Source organism: Schistocerca piceifrons, chromosome 7 (assembly GCF_021461385.2).
Source record: "Schistocerca piceifrons isolate TAMUIC-IGC-003096 chromosome 7, iqSchPice1.1, whole genome shotgun sequence".
NCBI lineage: Eukaryota > Metazoa > Arthropoda > Insecta > Orthoptera > Acrididae > Schistocerca > Schistocerca piceifrons.
The window spans coordinates 154,813,633-154,831,647 of record NC_060144.1 but is presented as its reverse complement, the minus strand read 5'-3'; the positions used below and the strand labels follow the sequence as shown (position 1 = coordinate 154,831,647).

The 18,015-nt window shown below is 45.2% G+C and overlaps 1 protein-coding gene and 1 non-coding gene across 2 annotated transcripts in view; both read right to left on the bottom strand.

The window, feature by feature from the left end:
- Positions 1–18,015, bottom strand: part of LOC124805522 (glutamate receptor ionotropic, kainate 5-like) — a 169,548-nt gene that overhangs the window by 138,932 nt on the left and 12,601 nt on the right. Inside the window, exons 3-4 of the mRNA XM_047266088.1 lie at positions 15,075–15,253; positions 4,458–4,678 (exon numbers count right to left, since the gene is read on the bottom strand). Of these exons, the coding sequence (XP_047122044.1) occupies positions 4,458–4,678; positions 15,075–15,253 (400 nt within the window). The remainder of the gene's footprint in view (positions 1–4,457; positions 4,679–15,074; positions 15,254–18,015) is intronic.
- Trnap-ugg lies at positions 1,053–1,127 on the bottom strand. The gene has a single exon. It is a non-coding gene; the product is annotated as a tRNA-Pro (tRNA).

Here is an 18,015-nt window from a genome sequence, read left to right as displayed (position 1 = left end):
AGACTTCATGCACACGTACCGGAAATCTACAAAAACGCGTCTTTCTTGGAATGATTTATTATAATTACTGCCATAACAAAATGTGACGTAATGATTTATCGACGATGAATGTCTTTATATAAGAGTGCTCTCTTAGGACTGAGCTATTACCGTCAATAATTTACAAATTAAGAATGAAACTCGTTTTATAATTTGCAGTAACGCAGTATGCCGTTTCAATGTAACAGAATATTAAAAATTTATCACAAACTCATCACTATTATCATTAAATGTCGCTTCATAGCATATCAACGATACAAGCCTTCAAGACAGAATATGATAACCAAGACCGGAATTAAGTCACAGCGTTAAATAGCGTTTGGTTGGTGGAATCGAAAGTTTTTGTTTCTCATCCCGTTCAATGCAATATTTTTCATGTCAGCATTATTAACACGTTCTGTTAATTTTTTATAAATGTAATACAACTATGTTATGCAATACTGGATGTTATTTATATTCAGTCTGATCTGAGAACGAAGGATGAAACAAATATTTAGCGATTTCCTAGTATATGGTTAGGCAGGAACCTAATAGGAGATCTTAAATTGCTGCTGCTGAAACGAGAAACAATGAAATTAATAATTTTCCTCCTCACAAATATTTGGCTCTTTATTTCCGCATATACGCCGGCTTTCGAGTGTGTGGCGAGGTAGGAACAGCTTAAATCGCTGCGAGTGACTGGAGGTGCAATAATACTCGTATTCTTCACTGTCACAAAGTCGGTAGCCGCTCATGCGGTCATCGATAATGCACGTGACGTCAAAATGACGTCACGTTTGCGAAAATTGTTGTGAAACGAGCATTAACCACTCGCATATTGTCCCTCTAATCTGTGATCAGTGATCATTGTTACTGAAAGTTAAACCAAGTTTCTTCTTTCCTGCTGCCTGAATTCGTTCAATTGTTTTTGTGCTGCTGAGCCACAAGATGAAAAAAGTTTGTTTCCAGAATGAGATTTTCACTCTGCAGCGGAGTGTGCGCTGATATGAAACTTCCTGGCAGATTAAAACTGTGTGCCCGACCGAGACTCGAACTCGGGACCTTTGCCTTCCACGGGCAAGTGCTCTACCAACTGAGCTACCGAAGCACAAGATTTCATGCACACGTACCGGAAATCTACAAAAACGCGTCTTTCTTGGAATGATTTATTGTAATTACTGCTTCGGTAGCTCAGTTGGCTGCCGGCACGGTAGCTCAGCGTGTTCGGTCAGAGGGTTAGCTGCCCTCTGTAATAAAAAAAACTGAGTTAATCTATCAACAACGAACTTAAACGGATGTCTTACGACGTCCGCCCCGAGCAGATACAACGAACAAAAGCGAACAAAATGAGATTAAAAAAAAAAAAAAAAAAAAAAAAAAAAAAAAAGTTGGTAGAGCACTTGCCCGCGAAGGGCAAAGGCCCCGAGTTCGAGTCTCGGTCGGGCACACAGTTTTAATCTGCCAGGAAGTTTCAAAAAGTTTGTTACTCACAACTTACAGATGCATTTAAATAACACCTGAGAATGATGCAACGTATGACGATGATTATTTTCATCAAGTGATATAATTCATCTTTTACAAACTGACAAAACAGAGGAAATCATTTACATAAAAACGATGTTTCTTTTAATAATTTGGGCATATTTTATATGAACGAAATATTTTTTTTACTGTGACTTTTTGGAAGTTATATACTCTTTGCTGCTGTGTGGGGAATATTCAAGTTATTTGACGACAGTTCAAACTGAGAAGTTAATCACTGTCTTAATCCCTCGTATTCTCATATCAACTTTTCTCTCTCGTTGCGGTATAAACAGAACCTACAACAATATTTTTTAAAATTAATTTCTGATCCAGTGATGCAAATGTTCAACAGAAGCGAGCATGGACGGAAGCAAAGAGTATACAGAACTGAGGTACTAAACTTGTTTCCCACCACAGATAAATTTCTATGTGGGTCATAAAACACGGTCGATCTAAAACTCGAAATCGCCTTTGGTAGTTAAACAATCGTAACACCGCAAGTCTCAGTTGGGTAACACCCAGTATTACCCTGTCACATAAACCAAGTTATACAATAAGCAGATTCCGGGTGTACGCCAAGGAGGAAGGAAGGAAGGAAGGAAGATTAAGAATTAACGTCCCGTCGATATTAAGGTCATTAGAGACAGGGCGCAAGCTCGAATTATTTCAAGGATGGTGAAGGAAATCTGCCGTCCCCTTTCAAAGGAACCATCCCGGCATTTCTCTGAAGCGATTTAGGGAAATCACAGAAAACCTAAATCTGGATGGTCGTATGCGGGTTTGAACCGCCGTCCTCCCGAATGCTGCCCCAGTGTGTCAACCGCTGCGCGATTTCGCAAGGTGACCTCAAGCAAACGAAATTTATTCACTTAAGGAAGTGACTTAGAAAACGGTCGTTGAAGTGACTAAGTATTCCTCTTAAGCTAAAGACATTAAGCAAGAGTAATAGGGGAGGCACAGATGATCGAAAAAAGTAAATAGTAGATCATACAAGGTGCTTTACTTTACAGAAACGTTCACTATCAAACCTCCGAGAGCGTACAGTCCAAGAAGCGCAAGGAAATATTCACTGGTGGGAAAAAATCGGACGCCAAAAAATAATTAATGTAGAGTAATGAATGTTCAGGAATAGGTTTTTTTAGGTAACATACTGAAATGATGAACATTGCAAGCTCGCAGATTAATGTAAGCTCGAGATAAGCCATGGAACAGTGGTACATTAATAACAGGTGTAACCGCCAGAATATTGAGAGCAATCGTGCAACGTGGATGCATTATATGGCACAGGTGCCCAATGTCAGTTTGTTGGGTGGAGGTCCATGCTGTTGCACTTAATCGGTCAATACAGGTTTTCGAACTGGCCAAGCCAGCATGTCGACACACTGTAGAGTAACAACAGCGGTTACAAGAGCGGTACGTGGACGAACGTTATCCTGTTGGAAAACACTCCTTAGAATGCTGTTCATGAATAGCGTCGCAACAGGTCAAATCATCAGATTTACGTATAAATTTATAGTGAGGGTGGGTGGTGAGCCACGAGAGTACATACGAAATCGCATCCGAGACTATTACTGGAGGTGTAGTCTAGTGTGTCTAGCACGCAGACAGGTTGGGCTGCAGGCCTGCCTCGGGCATGGATGTGTGTGAAGTCCGCCGCCCCATGTGGCATGTGGCCGAGCGGTTCTAGGCGCTTCAGTGTGGAACCGCATGACCGCTACGGTCGCAGGTTCGAATTCTGCCTCGGGCTTAGATGTGTGTGATGTCCTTAGGATAGTTAGCTTTAAGCAGTTCTAAGTTCTAGGGGACTGATGACCTGAGAAGTTAAGTCGCATAGTGTTCAGAGCCATTTGAAGCTCTCGCTAGTGCCACGTGGCCTCCTGGAGCCCGGCCTTTTAGCGACCGTACATCCTCCTGATCTCCGCTGCCAGCAATCATATACAATAGCTACATTTCTGCCACGTCTTTCATCAATATCGCAGAAGGAACATCCAGCTTCTCATAGCCCCGCTACACCACCTCCTTCAGAGTCACTGAAGTGTTGGCGTCTTTGCCGCCTGAAGGATGATCTTGACTATCATCGATTCACGACCGTCATATCGGGTATTTAAAGTGAAGCTAATGAACATCCCCACAGTGACGCCACTAGAGCCACTCTTATTCGACTGGTGTGAACCTTGAATAGACATCATCTTTCAGATGTAGAAACACGCCTACCAACTTTAATTTATGTAGCACAACTCCCTCTTTTTGTTTCGATTTCGTTCCGTCATTGTGTCACTTCCTTTCAAAACTAGCCAGGTTAGCCGAGAGCGCTAATGCGCTGCTTCCTGGACTCGGGCAGGCGCGCCGGTCCCGGATCGAATACGCCTGGTGGATTACCGACGTCGGCCAATGTTCCAGACAGCCTGGATGTGGTTTTTAGGCGGTTTTACACATCCCGCTAAGTGAATATCTGACTGGTCCCCACGCTCCGCCTCAGTTACACGAATCGCAGACATCTGAACATGGATTACACTGGATGCAGACAGCTGGGGTATACTAATTCCGTCCTGGGGGGGGGGGGGGGGGGAGGCGGGCAGGAAAGGCATACGGCCACCCCTTAAAATCAACCTTGACAAATCCGTCCTAACCATACTGACCCTGCGAAACCGCGGGACAAGGCACCAGCAAAAGAAGAGTGTGTTACTTCCTTTTGCATACATCTTGTGAAATGAACTCTCCAAGAAAGTCAGAAAAATTAGTGCTCATATGGATGGTTGGCAACAGTCGCTATTCGCGTATGGAACAGAAGTGAGGGGAAGTAAAGGCGGTGTTGCAGCACATGTAAAAGAAGAGTGTATTGACCATAGTTTGACACGTACAGTACTTTTTACCAGTTTTGCAGCGACGCATATGCTGAGGAAACTGCGACTTACCGCCTTGAAATGCTCGTCAGTGGACGTGCCAGGGGCGACGATGACGCTGTAGCCGGCGGGCTCAACACCCTTAAGCCCAGAGAAGGGCAGCTGCACCGTGACGACCGCCGCGATGGAGACCACCCTTGCGCAGTAGGCTCCTTGCACTGTCACGAATACCAGAGACGCACACAGGCACAACAGGCGGTGAGAGTCGAGGCGAGCGTGCACCTCACCGCCATCTGGGTGTGGACAAGCGGGAGTTCGTGTCAGAAGAAATCGGTTACGTCTGTGCCAGGCTGGCGTCCATAGGTGGGCAAGGATGGGCAAAAAGCTGACACACTTGCAGCCAGGCTGTAGCATACGCTGAGGTAACAAGAGTCATGGTATATCTCTTAATACACACTCAAGCTCATAAATTAAGGATAATCGCAGAATGTGGTGCCACACAACGTGGCACTACACAAAATTGGCGCTAATATCGTAGGCATATAGGGAACACACATGACACAGATCTGTAAGTCCATGGTATTGGAGGTAAGTTGAGAAAATCGTCCCGAAACACGTGTGCTACAAAACGCAACTGTTTCCTGCGCATGTACCCCGACATCAAAAAATGGTTCAAATGGCTCTGAGCACTATGGGACTCAACTGCTGAGGTCATTAGTCCCCTAGAACTTAGAACTAGTTAAACCTAACTAACCTAAGGACATCACAAACATCCATGCCCGAGGCAGGATTCGAACCTGCGACCGTGGCGGTCTTGCGGTTCCAGGCTGCAGCGCCTTTAACCGCACGGCCACTTCGGCCGGCACCCCGACATCAATATGGCATATGTTCACCATGCACGCGTACACAGGCCGCACAACGGGTTGGCATACTCTGGATCAGGTGGTCGAGCGGCTGCTGGGGTATAGCCTCCCATTGTTGCACCAGTGACTGTCCGAGCTCCTGAAGTGTCCTAGGGGTTTGAAGACGTGCAGCGATACATTGACCGAGAGCATTCCAGACGTGGTCGATGGGGTTTGGGTCTGGAGAACAGGTAGGCCACTCCATTCGCCTGATATCTTCTGTTTCAAGGTACTCCTCTACGATGGCAGTTCCGTGGGGCCGTGCGTTATCATCCATCAGGAGGAAGGTGGGACCCACTGCACACCTGAAAAGGCGGACATACTGGTGCAAAATGACGTCCCAATACACCTGACCTGTTACAGTTCCTCTGTCAAAGATATGGAACAATCATAGTCCTACCCCATACCATCAAACCATGACCTCCATACAGGTCCTTTTCAAGGACTTTAAAGGGTTGGTATCTGGTTTCTGGTTCACTATAGATGAAACTCGACGAGAATCACTGTTCAGACTATACCTGGACTCGTCCGTGAACATAACCCGCGACCACTGTTCCAGTGACCATGTACTGTGTTCTTGACACGAGGCTTTATGGGCTCTCCTGTGACCAGGGATCAGTGGAATGCACCTTGCAGGTCTACGGGCGAATAAATCATGTCTGTTCAGTCGTCTGTAGTCTGTGTTTCTGTAAACAACTGTTCCAGTGGCTGGGGTAAGGACCCGAGCAAGGCTACCAGCAGTACTCTGTGGCCGTCTGCGGGCACTGGTGGTGAGATATCGGTCTTCTTGTGGTGTTGTACACTGTGGACGTCCCATACTGTAGCGCCTGGACACGTTTCCTGTGTGCTGGCATCGTTGCAATAATCTTGAGATCACACTTTGTGGCACACGGAGGGCCCGTGCTACCACCTGCTATGTTTGACCAGCCTCAGTCGTCCTAGTAATCTACCCCTCATAATGTCATCAATATGTGTTCTTTGAGCCATTTTCAACACACAGTCACCATTAGCACGTCTGAAAACGTCTGTATACTTACTCGCTGCACCGTAGTCTGACATGGACCAACACACCTCTGCGTATGTGGACTGCTGCGAGCGCCACCGTGCGACGACCGCAGGTCATATGCACCGCATGGTCATACCCCGAGGTGATTTAAACGCGCAAACCGCCCACCAGAGCGTTGTTTCTCCATGTATCAGTATTATCCTTAATTTGTGAGCATGAGTGTAGTACCGGGCCTCCTTTTGTCCGATATAATGCGGCAACTAGACGTGTAAAGGACTCAACGAGTCGCTGGAAATACTCTGCAGAAATATTAAACCACGCTGCCTCTATTGCGTCCATAATAGAGAAAGTGTTGACGGTCTAAGATTTTGGACAGGAACTGACCCCTCGATTATGTTCCACAAATGTTCCATCGGACTCATGTCAGGCGATATAGGTGGCCAAAACATTCGCTCGAATTGTCCAGAGTGTTCTTCAACTCAATTGCGCACATTTGTGGTCCAGTGACATGTAGCATTGTCGTTCATAAAAATTCCTTCCTTGTTTGGTAGCCTGATGTCTATGACTGGCTGCAAATGGTCTCCACGTAGCCAAACGTCCGGAGGACCCAGTCTGTTCCATGTAAACACATCCCACACCATTATGGAGTCACCACGAGCTTGTACGTGGCTTGTTGACAGCTCAGCACTTATCACCTGAAATCCGGACTCATCTGACCAGGCGACGGTTTTCCAGTCGCATAGTGTCCAGCCGATATGGTCACGAGCCCAGAAGAGGCGCTATAGGTGATGCAGTCCTGGTAGTGCTGTAAGCAAAGGCATTCGCTTCGGTCTTCTGCTGCCATAGCGCATCAATGCTGAATTTCGCCACACGCTGCTAACGGGTACGTTCGTAGTATGCCCCACATTGATTTCTGCTGTTATTTCAGGCAGTGTCGCTTGTCTGTTAGCACGGACAGCTGTAAACAAACGCCGCTAGTCTCGGTCGTTAAGTCGAGGCCATCGGCCACTGCGTTGTCCTTGGTGAGGGGTAAGGCGTGAGATTTGGTATTCACGGTACACTTTTGACACTGTGGATCTCGGAATGTTGAAATGTCCCATGCGTTTACCTCCATGTACCATTCCGCGTCCACATTGTCTTAACTCCTGTCGTGGATCTATAATCACGTCGGGAGCCTTTCACTTGAGTCACCTAAGTCCAAATGACAACTCCGTCAGTGCACTGCCCTTTTATATCTAGTGCACGCCGTACTACCACCATCCGTAGATGTGCACATCACTATTCCATGACTTTTGTCACCTTAGTGCAAAACTGACCTTCATATCTTTTAAGACTAAATGATGCTGATAAAAACCTTGTTAATACTATAAATGGTACACCCCAGGTGTTACATGCTTCACCCACTGTCCCTGCTGTCGAGACATCTTCGCGGGTACCGGGCACGGTTGGGCCACCCTCTCCCCAAGGGGAGTGGCGGGTTGAGCTGCGTTCGCGGCGCACGAGGCGGAGGGTCAATGTGGAGGCTAGCCGTGTGGCATCGCCCGCTCTGCCTGTGAATGGACATGTGGCCGCTCCTTCTGCAAGGTCCGAGCAGGCACACGGCGGGAGGGGTTTATTAGTGATTGGGAGCTCCAACGTTAGGCGGGTGATGGAGGCCCTTAGGGAAATAGCGGAAAGGTCGGGGAAGAAGGCCAGTGTTCACTCTGTCTGCTTGCCGGGGGCTCCATCCGAGATGTGGAGGAGGCCCTGCCGGCGGCGATAGAGAGCACTGGGTGCACCCGACTGCAAATTGTTGCTCATGTCGGCACCAATGACTCCTGCCGTCTGGGTTCAGAGGTCATCCTCAGTTGGCGGAGTTGGTGAAGGCGGAAAGTCTCGCTCGTGGGGTGGAATCTGAGCTAACTATTTGTAGTATCGTTCCCAGAACCGATCGCGGTCCTCTGGTTTGGAGCCGAGTGGAAGGTTTAAACCAGAGGCTCAGACGATTCTGCGGAAATCTGGGGTACAAATTTCTCGACCTCCGCTATCGGGTGGAGAAATGTAGGGTCCCCCTGAATAGATCAGGCGTGCACTACACGCAGGAAGCGGCTACAAGGATAGCGGAGTACGCGTGGAGTGCACATGTGGTTTTTTTAGGTTAGATAATTCCCTCCCTAGGCCCGACAAAACGCCTCCTGAGACGCGGCAAGGTAGGAGTAGGCAAACTGCAACCGGGAATAACAATATTAATGTGCTAAAAGTAAACTGCAGGAGCGTCTATAGAAAGGTCCCAGAACTGCTCTCATTAATAAACAGTCACAATGCCCACATAGCACTAGGGACAGAAAGTTGGCTGAAACCAGATGTAAACAGTAACGAAATTCTAAACTCAGTTTGAAATGTATACCGCAGAGACAGGCTGGACAGTGAAGGGGGAGGCGTGTTTATAGCGATAAGAAGTGCAATAGTATCGAAGGAAATTGACGGAGATCCGAAATGTGAAATAATTTGGGTGAAGGTCACGGTTAAAGCAGGCTCATACATGGTAATTGGATGTCTCTATAGGCCCCCTGGCTCAGCAGCTGTTGTGGCTGAGCACCTGAAGGATAATTTGGAAAATATTTCGAGTAGATTTCCCCAGCATGTTATAGATCTGGGTGGAGATTTTAATTTGCCGGATATAGACTGGGAGACTCAAACGTTCATAACGGGTGGCAGGGACAAAGAATCCAGTGAAATTTTTTTAAGTGCTTTATCTGAAGCACTTAAAAACATTTCACTGCAGTTAAACAGAGAACCGACTCGTGGCGATAACATGTTAGACTTTCTGGTGACAAACAGACCCGAACTATTTGAAACAGTTAACGCAGAACAGGGAATCAGCGATCATAAAGCGGTTACTGCATCGATGCTTTCAGCCGTAAATAGAAATAGTAAAAAAGGTAGGAAGGTTTTTCTGTTTAGCAAAACTGACAAAAAGCAGATTCCAGAGTACCTGACGGCTCAACATAAAAGTTTTGTCTCAAGTACTGATAGTGTTGAGGATCAGTGGACAAAGTTAAAAACCATCGTACAATATGCGTTAGATGAGTATGTGCCAAGCAAGATCGTAAGAGATGGAAAAGAGCCACATGGCACAGCAAGGAAACTGCTGCGGAAGCAAAGGGAACTTCACAGCAAACATAAACATAGCCAAAGCCTTGCAGACAAACAAAAATTACGCGAAGTGAAATGCAGTGTGAGGAGGGCTATGCGAGAGGCGTTCAATGAATTCGAAAGTAAAGTTCTATGTACTGACTTGGCAGAAAATCCTAAGAAATTTTGGTCTTATGTCAAATTGGTAGGTGGATCAAGACAGAATGTCCAGATACTCTGTGACCAAAATGGTACTGAAACAGAGGATGACAGACTAAAAGCCGAAATACTAAATGTCTTTTTCCAAAGCTGTTTCACAGAGGAAGACTGCACTGTAGTTCCTTCTCTAGATTGTCGCACAGATGACAAAATGGTAGATATCGAAATAGACGACAGAGGGATAGAGAAACAATTAAAATCACTGAAAAGAGGAAAGGCCGCTGGTCCTGATGGGATACCAGTTCGATTTTACACAGAGTATGCGAAGGAACTTGCCCCCCTTCTTGCAGCGGTGTACCGTAGGTCTCTAGAAGAGCGTAGCCTTCCAAATGATTGGAAAAGAGCATGGGTCACCCCTGCTTTCAAGAAGGGACGTCGAACAGATGTGCGGAACTGTAGACCTATATCTCTAACGTTGATCGGTTGTAGAATTTTGGAACACGTATTATGTTCGAGTATAATGACTTTTCTGGAGACTAGAAATCTACTCTGTAGGAATCAGCATGGGTTTCGAAAAAGACGGTCGTGTGAAACCCAGCTCGCGCTATTCGTCCACGAGATTCAGAGGGCCATAGACACGGGTTCCCAGGTAGATGCCGTGTTTCTTGACTTCCGCAAGGCGTTCGACACAGTTCCCCACATTCGTTTAATGAACAAAGTAAGAGCATATGGACTATCAGACCAATTGTGTGATTGGATTGAAGAGTTCCTAGATAACAGAACGCAGCATGTCATTCTCAATGGAGAGAAGTCTTCCGAAGTAAGAGTGATTTCAGGTGTGCCGCAGGGGAGTGTCGTAAGACCGTTGCTATTCGCAATATACATAAATGACCTTGTGGATGACATCGGAAGTTCTCTGAGGCTTTTTGCGGATGATGCTGTGGTATATCGAGAGGTTGTACTGAAATACAGGGGGATCTGCAGCGAATTGACGCATGGTGCAGGGAATGGCAATTGAATCTCAATGTAGACAAGTTTAATGTGCTGCGAATACATAGAAAGAAAGATCCCTTATCATTTAGCTACAATATAGCAGGTCAGCAACTGGAAGCAGTTAATTCCATAAATTATCTGGGAGTACGCATTAGGAGTGATTTAAGATGTAATGATCATATAAAGTTGATCGTCGGTAAAGCAGATGCCAGACTGAGATTCATTGGAAGAATCCTAAGGAAATGCAATCCGAAAACAAAGGAAGTAGGTTACAGTACGCTTGTTCGCCCACTGCCTGAATACTGCTCAGCAGTGTGGGATTCGAACCAGATAGGGTTGATAGAAGAGATAGAGAAGATCCAACGGAGATCAGCGCGCTTCGTTACAGGAACATTTAGTAATCGCGAAAGCGTTACGGAGATGATAGATAAACTCCAGTGGAAGACTCTGTAGGCGAGACGCTCAGTAGCTCGGTACGAGCTTTTACTGAAGTTTCGAGAACATACCTTCACCTAGGAGTCAAGCATTATATTGCTCCCTCCTACGTATATCTCGCGAAGAGACCATGAGGATAAAATCAGAGAGATTAGAGCCCACACAGAGGCATACCAACAATCCCTCTCTCCACGAACAATACGAGACTGGAATAGAAGGGAGAACCGATAGAGGTACTCAAGATACCCTCCGCCACACACCATCTGGTGGCTTGCTGAGTATGGATGTAGATGTAGATGAAATAAGGATGTCGACATAAAAGTTTTCTGGGTTTGGTACCGCGTCATAATGTAAAAAACTACTGCTGCTATAGAAAAGCCAACGTTTCGGCCACGATTGCAGCGGCCTTCTTCTGGGTCTAATGGTGCGTTCTAGTTATGCAGTGTCCTTTATATTTTGTTGTTAGTGTTCACTGCGCCTGCCATTACGTCATAATTTTAAAAAGGTAATTAGTTTATTGGTCACTTAAAGAAGAAGGAGAGGGAACTTTATTTTAATAGGTTATTGCGGTGGAGGGAGAACGTGACCTCTGTTGTCCATTGGCTCTTGTGTTACGTGCCATGATTGGTGGCCATAGTCGGATGAGAAGTTTGCTGCTGTTTACCAACTGCTGGACGTCGGCCGAGCGGCGGCAGTTACTCGCCGGTAGTGCTCGTGGCTCGTGTTGACAGTGCGGTCTGTTGGGTTCTGATTGCTGGCAGCCAAGATGGGACAAGCCTGAGTCTATCCTCCCTGTTCATGTTGTTAGGGTGTTTGAGTATTTCGATGGCCTCTCTGATTTTGCGTTTCGTCATAATTGGCTGCTTGGCCAACACACAGGCTTCGCTGAATTTTATTTCTTTTCCGCAGTCATGGTGATGTTCTGCCACTGAGGATTTATTGCGTTGCCCTAGACGAATGTAACGCTCGTGCTCTCGAATGCGCGTTGCTATTGGCCTACCAGTCTCGCCGATGTATGCCTCTCCACATTCGCATTCTACCTTGTAAGACACAGCCAAGGGTCTTATTCCCAGAGTACCAGTCTCTCCTAGAATTTATGGTGTTCCAAAGATACATAAGGAAAGTTGCCCTTTGAGGCCAATAGTGAATGGGATCAATTCACCTACTTACAACTTGGCAAAGTACCTAGCCTGCAAACTATGTGAAGAACTCTACACACTTTATAGAACGCCTAAAGGGAGAAACAATTTTACCTACGGACATCATGGTCAGCTTTGACGTGAAATCACTGTTTACGAACGTGCCAGTAGGTGAAACCATCTGCATCCTTCAGGAGCATGTCCCGCCATGTCTGTAAAAGATCGCAAATCTTGGGGATGTTTCCTATTCTTTACGCCCACAAGCACCTTTAGGTCGTGAAGTGTGAAAGTTGTGTGTTAAGTGTATCTCGTTAGTGTAGGCTACTGTACAGTGTATGTGTATAGTGTGGCTTCATGTTTGTGTTGGATGATGAGGACAGAAGAGAGACGCTTAGTCTACTCCAGTCAATCAGCACCAAGGGGGCTGCCGGACTTTACGTCCCCATTCAGTGGACAGATCAGCACCAGCAGCTCCACATGGCCTCATTTCGTGGGACACTGCTGAGAGGTATGGAATTTAATCCAGGCCATTGGCGCAAAGACCAGTGAATGGGGAAGCGACTCGGCCGTGCCCTTTCAAAGGAACCATTCCGGCATTTCACTCATCACCTTCTTTTTCTGTGTCTGAGTCTCATTCCAGTTCACAGGCGTCTAGATCGACGGAGTCTCGAGAGACTTGAATATGTCGATCATTCTGGTCCCCCCTCAGTGTCGAATGATTTTTCCTATATGTTAACTAGGTGAGTTAGAAACGCCGTCACTCTTTGGTGTTGCGACATACTTCACGCAAGCTGAAGAGACCGCAGTCGTACCCTGACTGAAGCAACCAATATTCCAGCAGTAGCTGCCCACCCCATGCAGCGAGCTGCTGGGTATGCAACAAGCGGACACCTCGCAGCAGTGTGTCTACAAGCAGCTGCGCACAAAGCCTCGGCATAGAGGGACAGCACATCGGCCCACACCGTCACGGCATCGGAGCAAGTGACTCCACAGCAGCTGTGGGAGATTACAGTGAGGAGACAGAATTCACGGGACACCACCTAATGTCATATCGCACCTCCTCTTGCACGGCGTAGTGCAGCAACTCGGCGTGGCACGGAATGAACAAATCGTTGGAAGTCTCCGGCAGAAATATTGACTCATTCTGCCCCTGTAGCTGTGAAGGGCATCTGTCGGTGAAAGACCTGGTTGGGGATCGGCGATTGTGATAAACGTGTCCATAAAAATGAGGTATCTGTTTTTTACGCCAAGTTCCGTAGGACCAAATTGAGGAAGGAATCTCCAAGGTCATGGAACGTGTCAGTACATGAAATTACAACATAAAAGTAATAATAGATAAAAATAGATGTTCATGAACCTGACAGCATCTATTAACATGGAAGGTGGGAAGACGGTACCTGGATGTACATGAAAGAAAAACCCCTGATGTTTAGATGAACAGACTTGCCGGATCTGCATATTTATGATAGTTGAATAAATATTAAATAAATAACTTGGCCATATTTATCTGTTGCACAACGGGTTGCAGTAGGGCGTAAAATGGAAGTTTGCGAGGAAATATGTAAGCATGTGCTCTGATAAAAATATCACGTTTATTCAAGAGCAGATGAACAAACTAATAAGCTAATCAACTAATAAATGGATGATGGTGGTTGTTCTTCGTAACACTCTCGGCTGAGTTACAAAATTGCGTCTTGGGGACCCCAGCGCGATTTATCATTAATTATTAATTATGGAAGAGTCAGAGCAATCTTTTAACGGCGACATTCATGCACATATACAAGTATAACAGATATACAGGACAAATACAAGAATAAAGAAAAAAACTTAACCAGTATGCACGTGGTTAGCAAACGGTCGTTCCTTTGGCTTGAGTGCACGAAGTAAGTGAATAAGAATTCATCGATAAGAATAAACTGTTAATAGTTGCACCACAGAAGACATTCTGAAACTAATTTGGAAGTTTTATTCCGAGAATCAGTAACTGTGACATGTAACGATTCTCACAATCCGCGACCACGTGGTATTCACGAACAAAAATTCTGCATAAACTGAGTGATAAAATTCCGAATAGCTGACCTAACTGGACAGGATACATTACTGTGAGTCACGATCTGCAAACTTAAGCTCTCACATCCAGTGCTGCGCCACTTGCTGGAGGACAGTTCCTTTTCGAAATGTTCCAAAACGTTCCTTTTTCAAATTGAGTGTTGATGGCTGTCGTCCATTTTTGACAGCAAATGATGGACAGAAATACAGTAGCATTGATACAATATTCGTAAGAACTCCCATACCCACAGAAAATTTCCCAGTACCACAGAGCACTACTGGAAAATGAACAAATAAGACGCTGTGCTGGAAGTACACCCTGCAGTTTTGGGAAAACACCAAGTGAGAAATATCATACGTGCTTGCGACTGTTCGGTCTCTCGTTGCCTTCTCTCAGTTGTGAAAGTCAGTGATGCAGAATATCTCTGTTGGGATATTTTGCCATATAAAATCATGCAGCAGCTTAGCTGTTATCAATTTTGATTTATGCAAACAGCAGATCAATAATTTTGTTACTTGTATGTTTGTCTGCGATGTAATGCTGTCACAAACGTTACACAACACAGCTAGTCAATTATGACGACGACAAAGGACTACGGATACATGCATGCATGTGCAGGAATGATATTAGGGGCAATTCAGGAATCCATCTGACACTGGTCATTAATGGGAAGGATAACTAATCAGACAAATTGACGCCGACGTTATAAAATTCGTGGCAGGCACTGTGCGTGCCTATGCATTTCCTGGACAGGGATTCCGTTTTGAAAAATATTCAGGATGCTGTCCTGTACACGATTCTAAGAGAAGCCGGCGTTTTTTATGCAGTTTATTTAATTAACATGATAATTATTATTTTTACGTAAGGAATAAAGACTACAGTACCACTTACAAGTAATGTGAGAGAGTTCTGTCGTTTGTCTCTTGACTACATGTCTCATGAGAAACAAACAGGAGTTCTGCAAAATGACGACCATCGTCACTGCTAACCAGAGATCCCAGCTGAAAGCAGACATCATAAGCCACCATCCATGGTCAAGTGGCATGTTGTTTCTGATGAACAAAACAATCCTGTAAAACACAAAACAAATGAATGATTAAATTCTAGACAATTTAGATCACACAAAAACTGTGCCCAATAATCGATAAAGGAAATTGCACTGATATAGTTCTTCTGAGGAATCAATTTGAGCTACGTCTACATCTGTAATACGCAAGCCATCTAAAAAGTGTTGGTGGAAAATTTTTTGGTGCCACTACCATTTCCGACCTTCAGCGTTCCATTCAATGCTGGAGCATAGGAAGATGATTTCCGGTAACCCGCATGATAAGCTACGACGCATCTGATTTTCTCTTTGTGGTCATTTCGCGAGACAGGTGTGGGACAGAGTAATTTTCTGCCTCACCTTTCTATGTCTGTATTGATAATAAAACTGTAAAACCATGACGTCTATACATTGAAGAACTTTGTCAAAAGCTGATTTTGGGTGATATGGGGTCGTGACACAATATCCTTTTTTCCCCTTTATTGTTATTTAACGCGCCTTCCCTACATATAGGCGGGGGGGCAGACTGTATATGGGTACAAATTGGCTCTCTTTAGCTATACAATAAAAAAATTTAAAACATATTCATAAAACTGAACATGACGGTTGACAAAAATGAATGTTTGGCACAATAAAGAGACATATTGTCAGTTGCATAAACTAAAATATACACACTGCCTCATCTTCCATACTCTCCCCTACGGACTTCTTTTTATTTCCAAAGTTAAAAACCCCGTTGAAAGGACGAAGATTTGCAACGAAAGACGAGATAAAAGAAAATGCGCAGACGGTGCTTCGGGCGATCCAGCAAGAGGCGTACCAAGACTGCTTCCGGAAGTTGAAACGGCGTTGCGATCGATGTATCAAATGTGGAGGAGAGTATTTCGAAGGATTCCATGCATAGTAAGTAAAAGGTAAGCGTAGAAAAATGTTGTGGACAAAATTCTGGAAATTTTTCAACAGACCTCGTCTCCTACTGACAATCAACATTAGTGATATGAATTACTCCTATTTTCTTTCCATGGTACTAATGTGACTTATGAAATTTTGCAGTATTTGGGTACGGAACTTTCTACAACGAGCTGTTGTATATGATTGCTAAGTACTGAGCTATTGTATCAGCATACTCTGAAAGGAACCTGATTGGTATACAATCTGAACCGGAAACCTTGTCTTTCTCAAATGTATTGAGTTGCTTCGCCACACTGTGGATATCTACTCATGATGGCGGTTGTTCTTGATTCAAATTCTGGAATATTTACTTGTCCTCTTTGTGAAAGAATTTCGCAAAACCGTGTTTAGTAAATGATTTAGTAGCACTGTCACCAAAAACATTACCATTCTTCATCAGTAAACACTTCCGGGCTAAGTTGCCGTGGTCGGTCTGTAGAACTTCTGTAGAAGTTCTACAGATCGACCACGGCAACTTAGCCCGGAAGTGTTTACTGATGAAGACGCCGGCCGTGAAAGCCTACATGGGATGATTACCGTTCTTATTGTGCAGTGAAGGTACTGACTGGATCGTGCGACTGGTGACTGCTGTACTTTGCATACGACGAAAATCTCTTTGGGTTTTCTGCCAGATTTCAAGACAGAATTTTGCTGTGGAAACTATTAAAGCATCTCGCACTCAATTTCGCGTTAAATTTCGAGCTTCTGTAAAACTTCGCCAATCTGGGGGATTTTGCGTTCTTTTAAATTTGACACGTTTTTTTCGTTGCTTCTGCACAATGTTCTGACTTGTTTTCTGTACCATGGGGGATCAGTATTACATCTTACTATATTATTTGTTACATATCTCTCAACTGCCATCTATGCTATTTCTTTGAATTTAAACCACATCTGGTGTAAGCCTACATATCCAGATTAGAAGGAACGGCGATTATTCTCTCTTACAAAGGTGTCAAGTGAAGTTTTATCTGCTTTTTTAAGTAGATGTATTTTGCGTTTGTCTTTGGTTGGTTTGGATTTTCGGTATTCAATCTACCTACAAAGGGTTAATGGTCACTAATCCCTGTATGACATATTGCTCTCTATTTGGTCAGGATTATTCGTTTTCGTAACCGTTTATGACTCCTGAAATAAATGAGCTCTGACGCCAGGTTCAATCACATCCCAGGAATGTTCGATAGGGTTCAAAACTAGTGAGATGCGGAGGCAGTACATCAATTGTAACTCGCCACTGCGTTCCTCGAACCATACCGTAACACTCTTGGCCTTGTGACGTGTTGCATTATCGTACTGAAAATTGCCACTACCGTCGGGAAACATAATCGTGATGAAGGGGTGTACGTGGTCTGCAACCAGTATACGATTCTCCTCGGCCGCCATTGTGCCTTGCACGAGCTCCACCCATGGATGCCCAATAAATGTTCCCCAGAGCATAATGGAGCCACCGTCCGCTTGTGTGCGTCCGGCAGTACAGGTGTGAAGGTGCTGTTCCTTGGGTATCGGGATTCATCAGACCATGCAACGCTCTGCCACTGCGCCACTTCCTCTGCTGATGGTCACGTGGCCGTTTTTGTCTTAGTCACCATGTTGTGGTATTAACATTGGCAGATGCAAGGGTCGTCAGCTGCGGAGGTCATCTTTAGGAGTGTCCGGTGGACTGTGCGTTCAGACACCCTTGTACTCTGCCAAGCATTAAAGTCTTAGTTAGCTCTGCCACAGTTCCCCACCTGTCCTGCTTTACCAGTCTACGACGTCCGACATCTCGAACGCCCGACAAATCGTGTAGATCCCGAAATGCTGGTGCGGAGCCTCCTGGCCATCACAATCTGCCCTCGG